Source organism: Parasteatoda tepidariorum, chromosome 4, assembly GCF_043381705.1.
Source record: "Parasteatoda tepidariorum isolate YZ-2023 chromosome 4, CAS_Ptep_4.0, whole genome shotgun sequence".
NCBI lineage: Eukaryota > Metazoa > Arthropoda > Arachnida > Araneae > Theridiidae > Parasteatoda > Parasteatoda tepidariorum.
This window is the reverse complement of record NC_092207.1, coordinates 41,028,177-41,042,931: the sequence shown is the minus strand read 5'-3', so window position 1 is coordinate 41,042,931 and position 14,755 is coordinate 41,028,177. Positions and strand designations below refer to the sequence as shown.

General features: G+C 31.0%; 1 protein-coding gene across 2 annotated transcripts in view; it reads left to right on the top strand.

Moving 5' to 3' along the window:
• Nucleotides 1–14,755, top strand: part of LOC107438670 (teneurin-m) — a 468,170-nt gene that overhangs the window by 412,443 nt on the left and 40,972 nt on the right. For both annotated transcript variants that reach the window (XM_043039103.2, XM_071179700.1), the window contains 4 exons: nt 440–689; nt 2,401–2,636; nt 10,129–10,286; nt 12,710–13,754. In XM_043039103.2, coding sequence (XP_042895037.2) covers nt 440–689; nt 2,401–2,636; nt 10,129–10,286; nt 12,710–13,754 — 1,689 coding nt within the window. The remainder of the gene's footprint in view (nt 1–439; nt 690–2,400; nt 2,637–10,128; nt 10,287–12,709; nt 13,755–14,755) is intronic.

Below are 14,755 nucleotides of genomic sequence, written 5' to 3'. Positions count from 1 at the left end.
TATCTGAAAAACCTATATAGAAAAGGTGTTTTAATGTGGGACGTTATCAAAAAATACGCATATTAATTAAGTAAGTTCTAGTAAACATTTTCTTTTACCATGGTTATATTTAGACAGTGTTATGACAAAAAAAGAATGTATAAAATTATCGTGTAAATACTTTTCTACTCGAATATTCGTAAAAATAATAATAATATTTTGACTAACAATGACAAACTTAAAAACTCCAAAAGGAAATTTTCTCAAACAACATCCAAACTCTCTCTACAGCTAATAGAAGGCTATGTTTTCTTACTGTCGTTTTCACTTAATTTCCATTAAATTTTTAGTATGTTTTTAGTAAAGCCCTCCATCTACAATGAGGGTATCGCACATTTGAGTACCATCGCATATTAAAAGCCTTTTTCTCAACTAATAATTACTTTTTTTCTTTATGCAGGCGTTTTACAAAAAGGGGATGGAACAACAATATATTTTAAGCAACAACCGAGAGTGATAACAGCACTAATGGGGACAGGACATCAACGGCCGATGCTGTGTCCCGAATGTAATGGCATCGCTAAGGAAGCTAGATTGTTAGCACCGGTAGCTTTGACGTCAGGACCAGATGGCAGTGTATATGTAGGAGATTTTAATCTCATTCGTAGAATAACACCCAATGGACAAGTGTATACAGTTTTCCGAATGAGGTAAATAATCATACATTTTAATGAATTTATCTAGTTAAATTAAACAATAATTTAGACATTTTTTTAAAAAAAAGTAATTCAACGAAAGCTACTATATCCAAACTAGAGCATCCAAAAGGAGGCATTCAATCATTTAAATCAGACTATAAAATTATTTCTCACTCTTATTCGATGGGTAAATAAAGTTCACGTGTTTAATTCCTTTTGCTGGCTGCTGTTGGTAACCATAGCAACATGCCATAGGAAAGGAAACTTATACTTATTTATCTATTTTTAGGCTTAACGGTTAAAATTCCTTTGTACGCAAGCCGCAATCATTAAATTCAAATACTTTATAGATTTTTAGTTGTATATTTTTAGTTGTTAGCTTATAGATTAAGAATTTCATTTTTAATTGCATGTATTATTCGTGTATTCTTTTGTAACAAAACTAAAAACTCAAACCGTTCCAAACTAAAAACTCAAACCAATTAATTCATTAATAAAAATAAATAAATAATTAATTAGGTTTAAAACTAATAAATTTTCAATAGTTCTTAATATTAATTTTAATAAGCTATAATAATGTTTGCTAAACATGTATTTTGACAAAATTTATTGACCAAAATATGTAAATAAACAGTAAATAAATATTCCAGTAAATAGCAGTTAAGTAAACGCCAGTAAATTGTAACAGCATTTTCAAAAATGCAATTAAAACAACTTAGTTCGGAGCACATGTTACACTATCATAGACTGACATAACTCACAATAAAATCTGGGTAATTGGCAATGCCCATATGAAAGCGATTTAAGACAGTCATGATTTCGTGAGTGGTCTACAACTTACGACAGAAGCTCTACTTTCGATTTTAACTTTCTGTGACCCAAGCTTAAAACAACGTTAAAAATGCTATTTTGACTAAGCAGTAAAAATATTAAAAGAAAGTAAGCCCCTGCACTAAAGTTAATTAATTAAAACTAATTTAATAAATGAATTATTTTTGAATTATGGCTCAAAAATAATAGCTTTTAATTTTTATTCAAATATATTTTAGAATGTATTTATAGCGTATTTTTTCACTCTTTTTTTCAAGAAACTACAGTCACAAAAAGCAACTAATAAATTGTTTATATTTTATAAAGTTATCTAGAAGTTTATTCCATTTAAATTTCTTATCATTTTTATAGTTTTTCATTGTACGTTGAAATTCTGAACAAAGTAGACAACCGATGACATTTTTACCTTAGGATTTACTTTATGTAAACATTCGAACAGAAAAACAAGCTTTAAAGCCATATTTAAATAATAATAAATGTCCGATAAAATACAAGCTGAGTCACGGAAGAAGAAATAAATGCATTATTTTAAAAAAAAATTGTCTTATATTTTCCTATTTTGAACTGTATTAAAATACATGCAAGATCATAAAAAAAATTATATTTTAAACAATCTAACAAAAGGTAAGGAATATGACATAATTATAATAACACATTAATAGACAATATGACATGATCAACAATGTAGCATATTAATAGACATAATCAACAATATGTTGAAATCTTTCTGATACGCATTAATGCCGCAAATTTCCATCTGCTTCTTATGGGATGCATCTTGTATCTGATAGAATATAAACTGCCTGTTTACTACCAAAGAAATAAATCAATTGATTCAATGTAGATCTCCGTCACATTTTGACGCTTTGTATTCCATGGATATTTTCAACAGGACGACTGACATGTCTACCCACTATCACATCACCCTGAGTCCAACTGATGGACATCTTTATATCTCTGATCCAGAAAGGCATCAAATTCTCAGGATACACTCCCTGGATAAAGTGGAAGACTTGGAATCCAATTTCGATGTGGTGGTTGGCAGTGGTGATCGCTGTTTACCAAGAGATCGTGATAACTGCGGAGATGGAAAACCAGCTTTAGAAGCTCGACTTTCGTATCCTAAAGGTAAGTCACAGACTTTGAAAGCTTACTCACATTTTTAATAACTTTCTATTTCAGAACTGTGGTTACTCAGTGGATAGACCACTCTCTTCCCAATGAGGTGAAACGGGTTCGAATCCCAGTGATGGCTGGTCGATACGATTTCCGCACACGGCTCGCACCGACCACAGTGCTGACATTAAATATCCTCAGTGATGGAATAGAGTCCCCTTGCGTTCTGGCTAATCGTGAGAGGTTTCCGTGGTTTTGTTTTCCATATCACGCAAATGTGGATTAGTTTCATCGAAAAGTCCACCGCGAAAGCAACATTTCTCCAATACATAATGCAGGAGTTTCCTTGCCTTCTGGATTGGACTCAAAATTGTAAAGTTGCGGATTTCAACATTGGTAGGTGTTAACTTAAAATTAGTTCGGCTGTTCAACAGAGGTTAAAATATATCAACAGTGGTCCAAGAGCCGCGATGGCTCAGGGATAGAGGCTCGCCTTCCAATAAGGCGAACCGGGTTCGAATCCCTTTCGATAACAGCGGTGAAGTGAAATATCCTCAATAGTAGACGGATCATGGGTTAGAGTCCCCTTGCCGTCCGGCTAACCGTGGGAGGTTCTCTTGGTCTTCCTCTCCATGCAACGCATATGCGGGTTAGCTCCATTAAAAAGTCCTCCACGAAGTCAATTTATAACAGCTCAGCATTAATGATTCTCCCCGTGATTACAAAAAGATACTCAAAATTCACAGAATTGTCTTCGTTATTGACGAAACTATTTTTCAGGAAATGTTCCGAGTGAGCATTTCGTCAATGAGTATGCGCATGTCCCAAAAAGCATAGGGTTTCATGCAATTTATCACTTAACACAATGGGAAACTAGTCAGAATGTATATCTTTGACTATATATGCTAACTATTAACCGAGCTTAAAGTCAAAACGTAAATATTTTCCTCATGAAAACCTTATATTTGTACTGAATAAATCAAAAACCGGCTCCAAGCGTGTGAAGAAGTTTTCCCTTTCTTAACCGTACACAAATTACAATTTGTTACATGTCAGAACTGCTTACTTCTGAGGCAAACATAAAAATTTAAACTTAAACAGTTAAGAGGCTCTACCCCGTTAACGTTGCGGATTGATTAGGAAATACAAAATAAAATATAGTGTTCAACGAATAATTATTTAGCCATTGTCATTAAACCTAATAGGGCAATAAATCATCTACCATTCCCTTTGCGATAACACTCAATTAAGAAATTAGTTTAGTCAAAGATTTGAGAGTTCGGATTTAGTTTAAAATTTCGTTCTTGACTAAAACATCGATATACCTCTCAAAAATTCCTAAATTGCCAAAATTAAGATTTTTATTCCAGAAAGTACATCATGCTTTCCGACCCAAATCCGTTAGGAACACTTTCAGAAATAAAACTCTCACTTTCGATACTTCAGCAATCCTTCAGTTTATTTTGATAATTTTAAGAATAATTCCTTCTCGAAATCATGAAAAACTCAAATATATAATGAAAATGTTTCCTTAAAAACCTCATCATGGAGCATAATGGGAAATAGTTATCTAATATGTCAAAACTAGACGATTACAAATAAAGTGACGGAATCAACCGGCTTGTATGGTGATCAAGGAGTTGGTCCCGCATAGGGAAGATCCCGGGTTGGAATCCCGCTTGAGCATGGGTGTAATTAGTATCTTTTTTCTCTTAGTCCTTCTTATGTCGTTAGGGTGACATGGATCCACAAACATGATGATATCCTTGCTAAAGTAATTATTAGAAAAATTGAATACTAATACATTTCGGCAGTGAGGAATTTTTTTTTAAAATGAATTGGCGAAATATTTATTTAATTTTGACGATAATTGTTAATTAGAAGGGACGATAGTTATTTCGTCACTTCAACAAAATTGTTGATCTTAGCATATCCAAAGAACCGGTTTTGTCAAAGACGAAGAAAATTTCGTGATACTTGAATATGTATTTTTACAGTGTAGTCTATGAGAATAGTGTTGGGGGACCGGGAAAAAATGTCCTTTCGGTGCATTTGATATTTGTTATAAGGATTTAATTTTTAATTCCATAATGCATTCACCCTCGTTAACAACAACCTTTCAATACCGGGTAGAAAATGAATCGAAATGGATCGAAAAAAGTGAATTGGTTTTTAAGAATAGCGAATAATTAATACGCCGAAAAGACGTTACTTTCCGGTTCCCTGATAGATAAAATAGAAACAAATTAATTTTTCATGTTATTTTTCTTTTAAGCAAAATTAATCCAAAAGTAAATTTTCCTTTTAAATCACTAAAAAAGAATTTCCCTTTTTTAAGAAAAAAAAAAGAATGTTGCAAAAAAATTTAATTGTAGTTTTTATCTAACCCTTATCAAACATATATCGATAATTCCACAAACGCCTCTGTAAACTCCAAACACCGCTATCGCATCTTCCTCTTATCAACGATGCTTTAATTTTTCTGCCGCTGTGATTGACGGCCCCCATTAATCTACATAAATAGGGGCAATTTGCCATATATTCCTATGTTCTTTTAAGAGCAATAGCATCTCAATCTTGCAATTTCCCAGCAACCCCACTTCATTTATGCTACCTTATTCCTGGCATAAATATACATCCAGCTGTTATTATAAACTTCTGTAAATTAATTAAACCTTTTCCTTGGATCGCCGTCCTATGATTAATTTTGCCTGAGGGTTTAAGAACTCTTTTACTGCAGAAGGGTCTCGCGGGATCCTTGAAACGGGCTGTAAGGGGTAGGGTGACTCTGAAAAGAGTTGGAAGGATTAGAAAAATAAAATTTTTGAAGCTGGTTGACATGTAAATGACTTCTACCCTTGACTCGAATGGAGAATATTTTGATTGTAATTAAGATTTGGAAGTTAGTTAGATCAAATTTCTGTGTAAGTATTTGACATGAAACCGGAAACGAATTGAGGGGGGGGGATTTGATGAAGATATCATATTTGCGAATAACTCGAATAAATCTGCACGGAATTTTATAAATTACAAAAATAAAACAAAGAAGATTGAAAGAAGGAAAAGAAAATATATGCTTATATCAAAAAAATATTTTAAGCGTCAATGTTTATTCAGCTTAATTTAGATCAATCATTCTCATTTTTGTATAAAAGAATTTTTGATGTAGAAGAAAAATATTACGCGTTTCAAACCACTGGGTAAAAAAAAATAATAACCTTAAAAATTACTATGATATACTTACAAGGCAAAGTATGAACTGTGGTATAATATCTAATGAATAATAGTATAGAGCTAAAAGACAGTATTGTGCTAATTGAATAATAGTATAATGTTTTTATTTATCAAACTTTGAAATTGTGTTCGGGACAAGGTGGTTTAAAAGGCATTCACTCTAAAAAAAAATACGGTTCCAAGTTAGATTCAGACAGCTGTAAGTCACAAAATTAAATTCATCGTATTCCCTTTACTCCTAGTTTAAACTGTTTAAAAGTTAAAACTCAGTATTCCCTTTGATTTCGTGGATGTTAATAACAGAGATAGAGACAGTGCATTATTTCGTCTCTAATTGTTTTTTTGTTTTTTTTTTTTTTTTAATACAGATGTTTTTGAGTTTACAATAACTGATCAAATTATGGTAAAAAGCACCGTCCTTTAGTGTGCCGAAAAATTTTAGTGTAAACTCCAATTTTACGGAACAAGAAATCTGATATACAGCAATTTTTACTGTAATAATTAATTTAAAATAATATTTATCCCTTGTAATAATTAAAAAAATTATTAAGTACTCAAGAAACAATAAACCTTGTAATAATAAAGCACCCAATTAATAATTAACGTGACTAAACTGAGGGATTTTAATTTAATAAATATTACCGTAGAAATTACTGTGTAATATTTTTCGGTAAAAATTGACTTTACCGGTAATGCACACAAAGTTCAGGAACTTTATAATGTAATTTGATCCATAATTTGTTTTACAGTGTAGCGCAATCATGTTCATTTTAGGAATCCTTGTCAGCAAAAATAAGCCAATAAGTAATCACTTTCGTAAGCAGTTTACAAGGAATGTAATGGCAATGAGAGTTTAGCAATCAACGCAATCATTTAGCTTGACAGCGTAACGCAATCATTAAGCTTTATGCAGTCACTGTACGGATAGATAAGATAACATTTTTAAAGAAAAGCCCTAACAATATCTACGAATTATAAGAGCAGCCATCTCAGAATCAAGAATTTATTCGATTATTTATAGCTAATTTAGATTTTTGTTTAATTAGATTTAATTTTCAAAACGTTTCATAAAATAAAATATTAAAAATAAGTTTGCATATTTATTTGTTTTCATAGTTATTATATTTGAAATCTTAAAAAGAATTTTATAATTTTTTCGAATTTCTAAGTAAAAATATAAAAACGATCTACCTATAATGCCCTTAATTCGTCTTAAATTCTTCCTGTTATATTCTCTATATTCATTTATTTTTTATCACAATGTATGGCAAAAAAAAACAATAACTTAGCAATTTAAAGAAATTATCAATTCAAAGTATAATATCAATCAATCAAAATCCATATTATAATAAAACATTGTCTTAATATTACACTAAGAGTAGGTTCAACATAAAAATATATGTTACAGTTTCAATTACATATGCATAATTCTTTTCCTTCAAGCATATTAAATATACAAATAAGCGTAATGATATTCACAAACAACATTTTTGAATTAGATAAAAGGTATTAGTACTATAAAAATAACGTAGCGTAATCAATAGAATTTTGAAACAATGGTCTAAAAGTGAGAGTAAACTAGGTATAATTTACAACTAGTAGTTCCGTCACTGTATACGTCACAGTATTTCGTCACAGCGTTCATAGTAATTCGTTCCCAGATTTTATGTACACATGAAGAGTTTTCAAGTTTATTCTTTCTGTTATATTCTCTATATTTATTTATTCTTCATTACAAGGTATGGCAAGAAAAACAATAACTTTTTAGCAATTTAAAGTATAATATCAATCAATCAAAATCCATGTTATAATAAAACATTATCTTAATATTACACTAAGAGTAGGTTCAACAAAAATATATGTAATGTACAGTTTCAATTACATATACATAGCTCTTTACTTTCAAGCATATTAAATATACAAATAAGAATTTTGAAACAATGGTCTAAAAGTGAGAGTAAACTAGATATAATTTACAACTAGTAGTTCCGTCACGGTATACGTCACAGTATTTCGTCACAGCGTTCGTAGTAATTCATTCTCTGATTTTATGTACACATGAAGAGTATACAAGTTTAACAAAAAAAAATCGGAAGAATTTCCTCATATTTAATATTGTTAACACTGCGCAATTTATTACTGCCATTACCATATCTTTTTTTTTTATCATGCACGCGAGACAATCGCGCAGGAAAAAAAAGTAATATTTAATTACGTGAGTAAATTAGACGGAAAATTTATTACCTCTCCCGAAGTGCGGAGTGCTGCAGCAAGAGATGATTTTTCGAAAGTAGGTCCCCCTCTTTTCAACAACGGAAAATTATGTGTTAGACCTAATATTTTCCACCTATTACTAGGAGAACAACTTCGAGAGATTGATGTCCAAGTCTAAAAGCACTTACACCCTTAAGGCTTCAAGCTCAATTTAGTCAACTTGGAATGCCATAGCTTTCCGCTGCTGAAACTAGTCTATAACATTTCTCAAAGGGATTATACACGGACGGAGGGCACTCTCTAAAAATGTTTTATGTCAGGCATTTTTTTTTATCCGGCAACATCTGGGACTTGAACTTAGCATTTTTTTTCTGATCCCTTGATAACACTAAACTAAATGATCATCATGACAATTATTTATGACCTACTTGATAAAGTCACCTTTGTATTTCAGCTTCTTTTATTCAGTTTTGTAGAATATGTTGTTAAAATAATTGCTCCGGAAAATAATACAGATATATATTTATTATGTAACAGTTTTGCTCAACATTATTTAAATTTTAACAGATTTATTTCAAAGGTGGAAATAAAAGGTTTTTAAACCTTTTACTGAGACGAATGAAGTTGCGAAAATATTAGCTCAAAAAATATCTGATTTTTTGAATAATTGTGGTATAGTTTTATTTATTTTATTTCATTGTGTTGTATTATTTTATTTTATTTGTTGTTTTGTATTTTATTTCTCTACACTATTTTGTTGAAAGATATGTAAACTAAAACGTTCCTGGAGCTAAGAAATTGGCAAGCTTCTTACGAAAAGTAAGATTACGAAAGTAATATTTCAGAAAATATCTAATTATAATACAGTTTGAACTTTAATGGAGCACATGGCACAGTATAGCACAGGTTAAGTTTCAATGGAGCAGATATTAAATATAGCACAGATTGAATTTTAATGGAGCAGATCGTATTTGGAAAATAATTGCTTAAAAATGTCTGACATGTCGATTTTAACAACTAAGCTTTTACTTTATAATTCATTTTTTTCAATTTAACTAAAGCATATAAAAAATGAATAATTTTCATTAAAACTATTAGAATTGGGTAATTTCAATGGAGAAAAATAAGCTTTAAATAGTAATTTGATTTACGAGTTTCTGAATGTTAACTATTAGATTAAGGGAACATTTCTGCATTAATTATTACTTTCCTATATCATTTTAAATTCATGAAGTTTGGAAAATGACATTTTGAAATCTTTTACTAGAAACCTTTATGACGACAATTTTAAAATATAATCTATTTTATACTGTGAGTTATAAAATTATACAAAAATACAGGATGTAGGGATAAAACACTTTTTCTTTTTTAACAAATCATAGTTACACACGTCATAGTTCTTTAACCTTTTTCTTTTTGCTGACGTCAAAATTACTGAGCTAAGTTTTACCCTCTATTTCTTCCTATTTCTTGTGCCCGTGATATTTTGGTCTGAAGTGTTTAGAAGTAACGCGTCAAAAAAATCACGCTTGATTTATTTTTTAAAGTCCGAAATCATGTTTATTTACGCAACAAATTATACATAAAAATTAATTGTCAAATTATACAATAAATGGCAGTACCAGACTATTTGTAATATGTTTAGAGATAGTTTATTTTAAAGTAGATGTCAACACTCTTTTTTATGTCACACAGAAACTTTACTTAAAAAGGAATACATGTATAGTACCACGTTTAGTTATATATAATTTTCTTGAATAAAGAAATAGGCACTTTTATGACGACTTTATTCAAAATTATGTGAAAATTACTCAATTTTCGTTACTTAAAATATGTTAGACTAATGGTATATATTTATGCAAAAATTTAAAATTAATGTTCGATCAATATAAAATAAAACAATTTTGGATTTGAAAGTGCTAATGCATTAGACGAAGTACGTTTTTTTTTAAAAAAAAGTTTTAATGAGTGATGATTAGTTTAAGGATTAATAAATTTGTTTCAATATCTGCTTTATTTTTTAAATTTAACATCAAATGTGTTTTATTTTTATCAGGAATGGCCGTTGCTGTTGATAATCGGATGTATTTTGCTGATGGATCGAATATTCGAATGGTAGACAGTAGAGGAATAATTCATACGATGATAGGTGATCATCATCATAAACGACAATGGCGACCAATACCTTGCACTGGAACTCTAAAAATTGAAGAGGTCAGTAAAATGAAAATTCAAAAATATACTTTTATTTTTTTTACCAAAGAAACCCTTAAAAAAAGAAACATTTTAATAATAATTTTTAAAATGCCTGAGTTTGCTTACTTAAAAGCTTAACATTTTTATCCACACTGAAAAAAATTTTAGTGTATCCCAAAACACCGAAAATAGTGGCAACTATTTAACACCAAAGTGGTGTAGTAAAATGCCATACATAATTTTTGGTTCACGGTGTTTCACGACACCAAGAATGTATTTTTACATTTCTTAGTATATAACCACCACCATTCTAGTTTTTCAGTAACACTGAAATTTATACTTACTGTCACTGTTCAGGAGGTCCAGGATAATACTAGCACTAATTAATAGCATATTTTATTCAGCAAAACAACATCAACAATGGTAGGGTAAACTAACCAGTGAAGGAACACTTAAGCTTCGCTTGCCTTTTAAAAAATCATATTAATTTCAAAATNTTACATCCAGATCTCGTACGTAAAGCCAACTCACATAGAAGTATTTGGGGGAGGTTATCCAATGGATGCGCGCATGCGCTAACATTAAAGTTTCAGTTCGTATTTCTAAAAGTTTCACTTCGGATTTTAACTTACCACATTTCCTCCCACCTTGAGTAGAATACCTGTAATTATACTCAACAAACTTCTAATTTTTAGACATATAAAATTNTTTAATGAATATATATGAAATGTTCCTTCACTGGGTAGTGTTCCTTCACTGGTTGGTTTACCCTATACAAGTATCAAGCAGACAAACATAACATTTTACATCCAGATCTCGTACGTAAAGCCAACTCACATAGAAGTATTTGGAGAAGGTTATCCAATGGATGCGCGCATGCGCTAACATTAAAGCTTCAGTTCGTATTTCTAAAAGTTTCACTTCGGATTTTAACTTACACTTACAATAAGATAAGTAACACATGAGAATCAGTAAAGTTATTTTACGATACAGTCTAAAGCAAGAATCATTAATTTAAGTAGCATCTATATGTCACAGATAGTAATAAATCCGTTATTATTAATACTAATTGGTCAATATTGATCAAAGTGGTCAAAGTGAGGTCTTTTGGTCAAAGTGAAAAATATTGCAAATTATTCACCTAAACGGTTTATAGCATTGGGACATGGGCGTGCCTATTTGTATATGTATTACGGTTAAAGTGATAAATCCGATTATTATTAATACTAACCGGTCAAATAGCAGCTTCTTTTGGTCAAAGGGGGAAATGAAAAAGGGAGATTTCCGTATTGTGATCTGTGGTAGAATAATGGCAACTTCCGGGAAGCGACCCACAAGAAACTTTAAAAATAATAAATAAAAAAATTACAAAAAAATAAAATAAAAACACTTGTCGGAGAAGGAAAAGCTTGAAGGGTATAACTTGAAGACACCCGCGGGCTAACAACCACATTTTTATTTTTTATATTTTTTAATTTTTCCACATTGCCATTGTAGTTGCCATGGCAGATCACGATACGGAAATATCCCCAATAAAAACGCGGAGGAATGACAGTGACCAAACTTCATTAGTTATTATTAATAATATCTGCTTAATGTGACAAATTCGCTTAAATTATTCGCTTTATTTGGTAATACTGGCATCACTTGTTTATTCGATCATTATTAATGTTGAGCGGTGAGTATTAATAATAACGGTCTATTCACATTAACCTTAACATGTACACTATTTCTCAAAATAAAATAAATTTGTTAATCAAACATGCACACAGAGCAGAGAGAATAATATGAATTCGATCGAGGCTTAACGAAACTGAAGCGGATGCAAGTTAAGCATAGTGAAATAATGTAATACAATTGACAGAGTTAGATAAATCTTCTTATGACAATATAATAATCTCTTTTATACTACTAAAAACATGCAAAACTTCATTGGAATGAGATGAATCAGAGCCGTTCGAGGCAAAATAAAACTTTCATGTTCTAGGATTCAAATTGTAAACAAAAAATAATCGATCGTCTGACGTTTTCCAAACTGATAGCCTAACACCAAAATTGGCAAAAATAATACATAAAGAGAGTAAAAGCATCTGATATTCCTGTAAGTTTTCTTAATTAAGAAGTTTCGATTGAATTACATGCCTTAATGTACGCGATTCGACTCGGTCTTAATGTAACGCAGAATCTTTAGAGTTTTTAACATTAAATTCGGAAGGGGATTACACCACAGTTTTTGCAGTGTACAAACTATAATATTTCCAGAATTATGCATTGAAAATTGCTTTTAAATATACATGAAAAGATATTTGCGACATTCTAATCTCATACATTTTTGATTTCGTATGTGTTGCAATGTTTCTTGTTAATATAGCAGTGATAATTAACAATGACAATACGAAACAAACTTTCGACAGACTAAGTTCTTGTTGTTTTTTTTTTAGGCAAAACTTCGATGGCCCACTGACTTAGCTATAAATCCTTTAGACAACTCTCTATATTTTATCGATGACCATATGGTGCTGAAGCTCACTCAGGACCAAAGAGTTATGGTGATAGCAGGACATCCAGTTTATTGCCGACCACAAAATAATCGCCTGAAATCTAGAATAACTGGTGGAAATTTACTCTGGTCATTAATCGGATTCACATTTAGTCCCACTGGTACAATGTATTTAGCAGAAGTAGATTCCAAAAACGTTCACCGAATACGTATGTTAACATCAGATGGTGAATTGCTGCATTTCGCTGGAAGAGAAGGTGTTTGTGATTGTGACTGGCAAAACTGTACATGTTCTTCGAGAGAAGAAGGACAGCTTGCAGTGGATACAAGACTTCTGTCTGTCACGTCCATCACCGTCACCGGTGATGGCGTTGTCCATATAGCTGATCAGGGAAACTTGAAAATTCTATCTGCTATTCCGTACTTACCTATAGCCGACAGCAATCAAGAATTTCAGATTTCATTTCCAGAACACCATGAAATTTATGTCTTCAACAAATATGGACAGCATATCACAACTAAAAATATCCTGACCGGGAGAACTGTTTATAACTTCCATTACAATGTAAATACTAGTTTTGGAAAATTAAGTGCAGTTACAGATGCATCAGGGAATAAAATAGCGTTTCTTAGGGACCAAGGAAATAGTTTACATACAATTGAAACAGCTAGAGGACAGAAGTGCAGAGTTCAAATGGGAAAGCAGAGTATATTGGAAGTGTTTGTCGATCCAGACAACATGGAAACCGTGTTTGATTATGATAGTAACGGATTGTTGACAAGTCGATCAGATGCTGCGGGACGATCATTTTTTTATGTCTACGATGAAAATGGCCGATTAACGCAAGTTGTTAAACCTAGTGGCCAAGAGACAGTTTTAACTTTTGATCTTGGGCCAGATGGCGCCTCTGTAATAGCAACAGATCAAAATAAAGGGGAACATTCGATGGTAACAGTGAAAGGGAATACAGTTGTCAGTCAGCAAGGTAAGCTACATTTTTCATTTGCGTGTGAATATACATATATATATATNATATATAATAAAATTATTGGTTGATGGGTGCATGAAAATGATGAGAACTGCATGATCTTTCTTTTAAGATCAAAAGATCTACTACTATAATCTTTTTCTTAAATTTTTAATAAAATTTAGTACACAAATGTCAAATTTGGTGTGAAATCTGTCAAACTTACAAATTCTATGGCTTAATCCTTCATTTCCAATAATTTAAAAGAAAAATAATAATTATTATTTTCATATGCTGGGTTAGTCAAAGAATACAGGAAAAATATTAAAAAACAATTTTTGAAGAGGGGGACATATTTTGATAAAATGTATTTTTGAAAAATTGCGTGTTTAGGATTGCAATTTCACTAATGCATTCATATAGTAAACAAATATAATCCATCTAATAATAAATAAAAAATTATCAAACATATCAAATTTTAAAACTTATCAAATTATGAAATATATATACTAGGAGGCTACGCCTCCTGCTCTCTGCCGCTCGCCAACCCCCGGAACGATTGTGAACAATCTACAGATGATATCCGAAGTGCACCATTGGTGTTTTAAAAAGCTAAAATAAGCGATTAGATTTAGCTATATCCGTTAAAGTTTGTATGGACACTCGATTTGGTATTAAATTAAAGTAAAGTATTCCATTGCGCATTTGTTTGGGTAGTTCAGTACCAAATTCAAAGAGATATTATACTACAGATTTTAAGGCCGGTTTAATACATTTTAAAAATGAATACTTTAGTTAAATTTAAAAAAAAATGAAGGAAGCTTATTATAAACGTAATTAGTTTATATATATATATATATAAAAAAGAGGAAAGAAAAAAAAAAGATTTTGTTTTTTAAAAATCCGGAAAATAAAAGATATAATCTTTTCATCAGCCCACATGATTATATCCGCAAAAAAGAGTGCTTTCTGATATTGTATCAATGTAGCCAAAGCAAAATATATTAATACAATAGTGT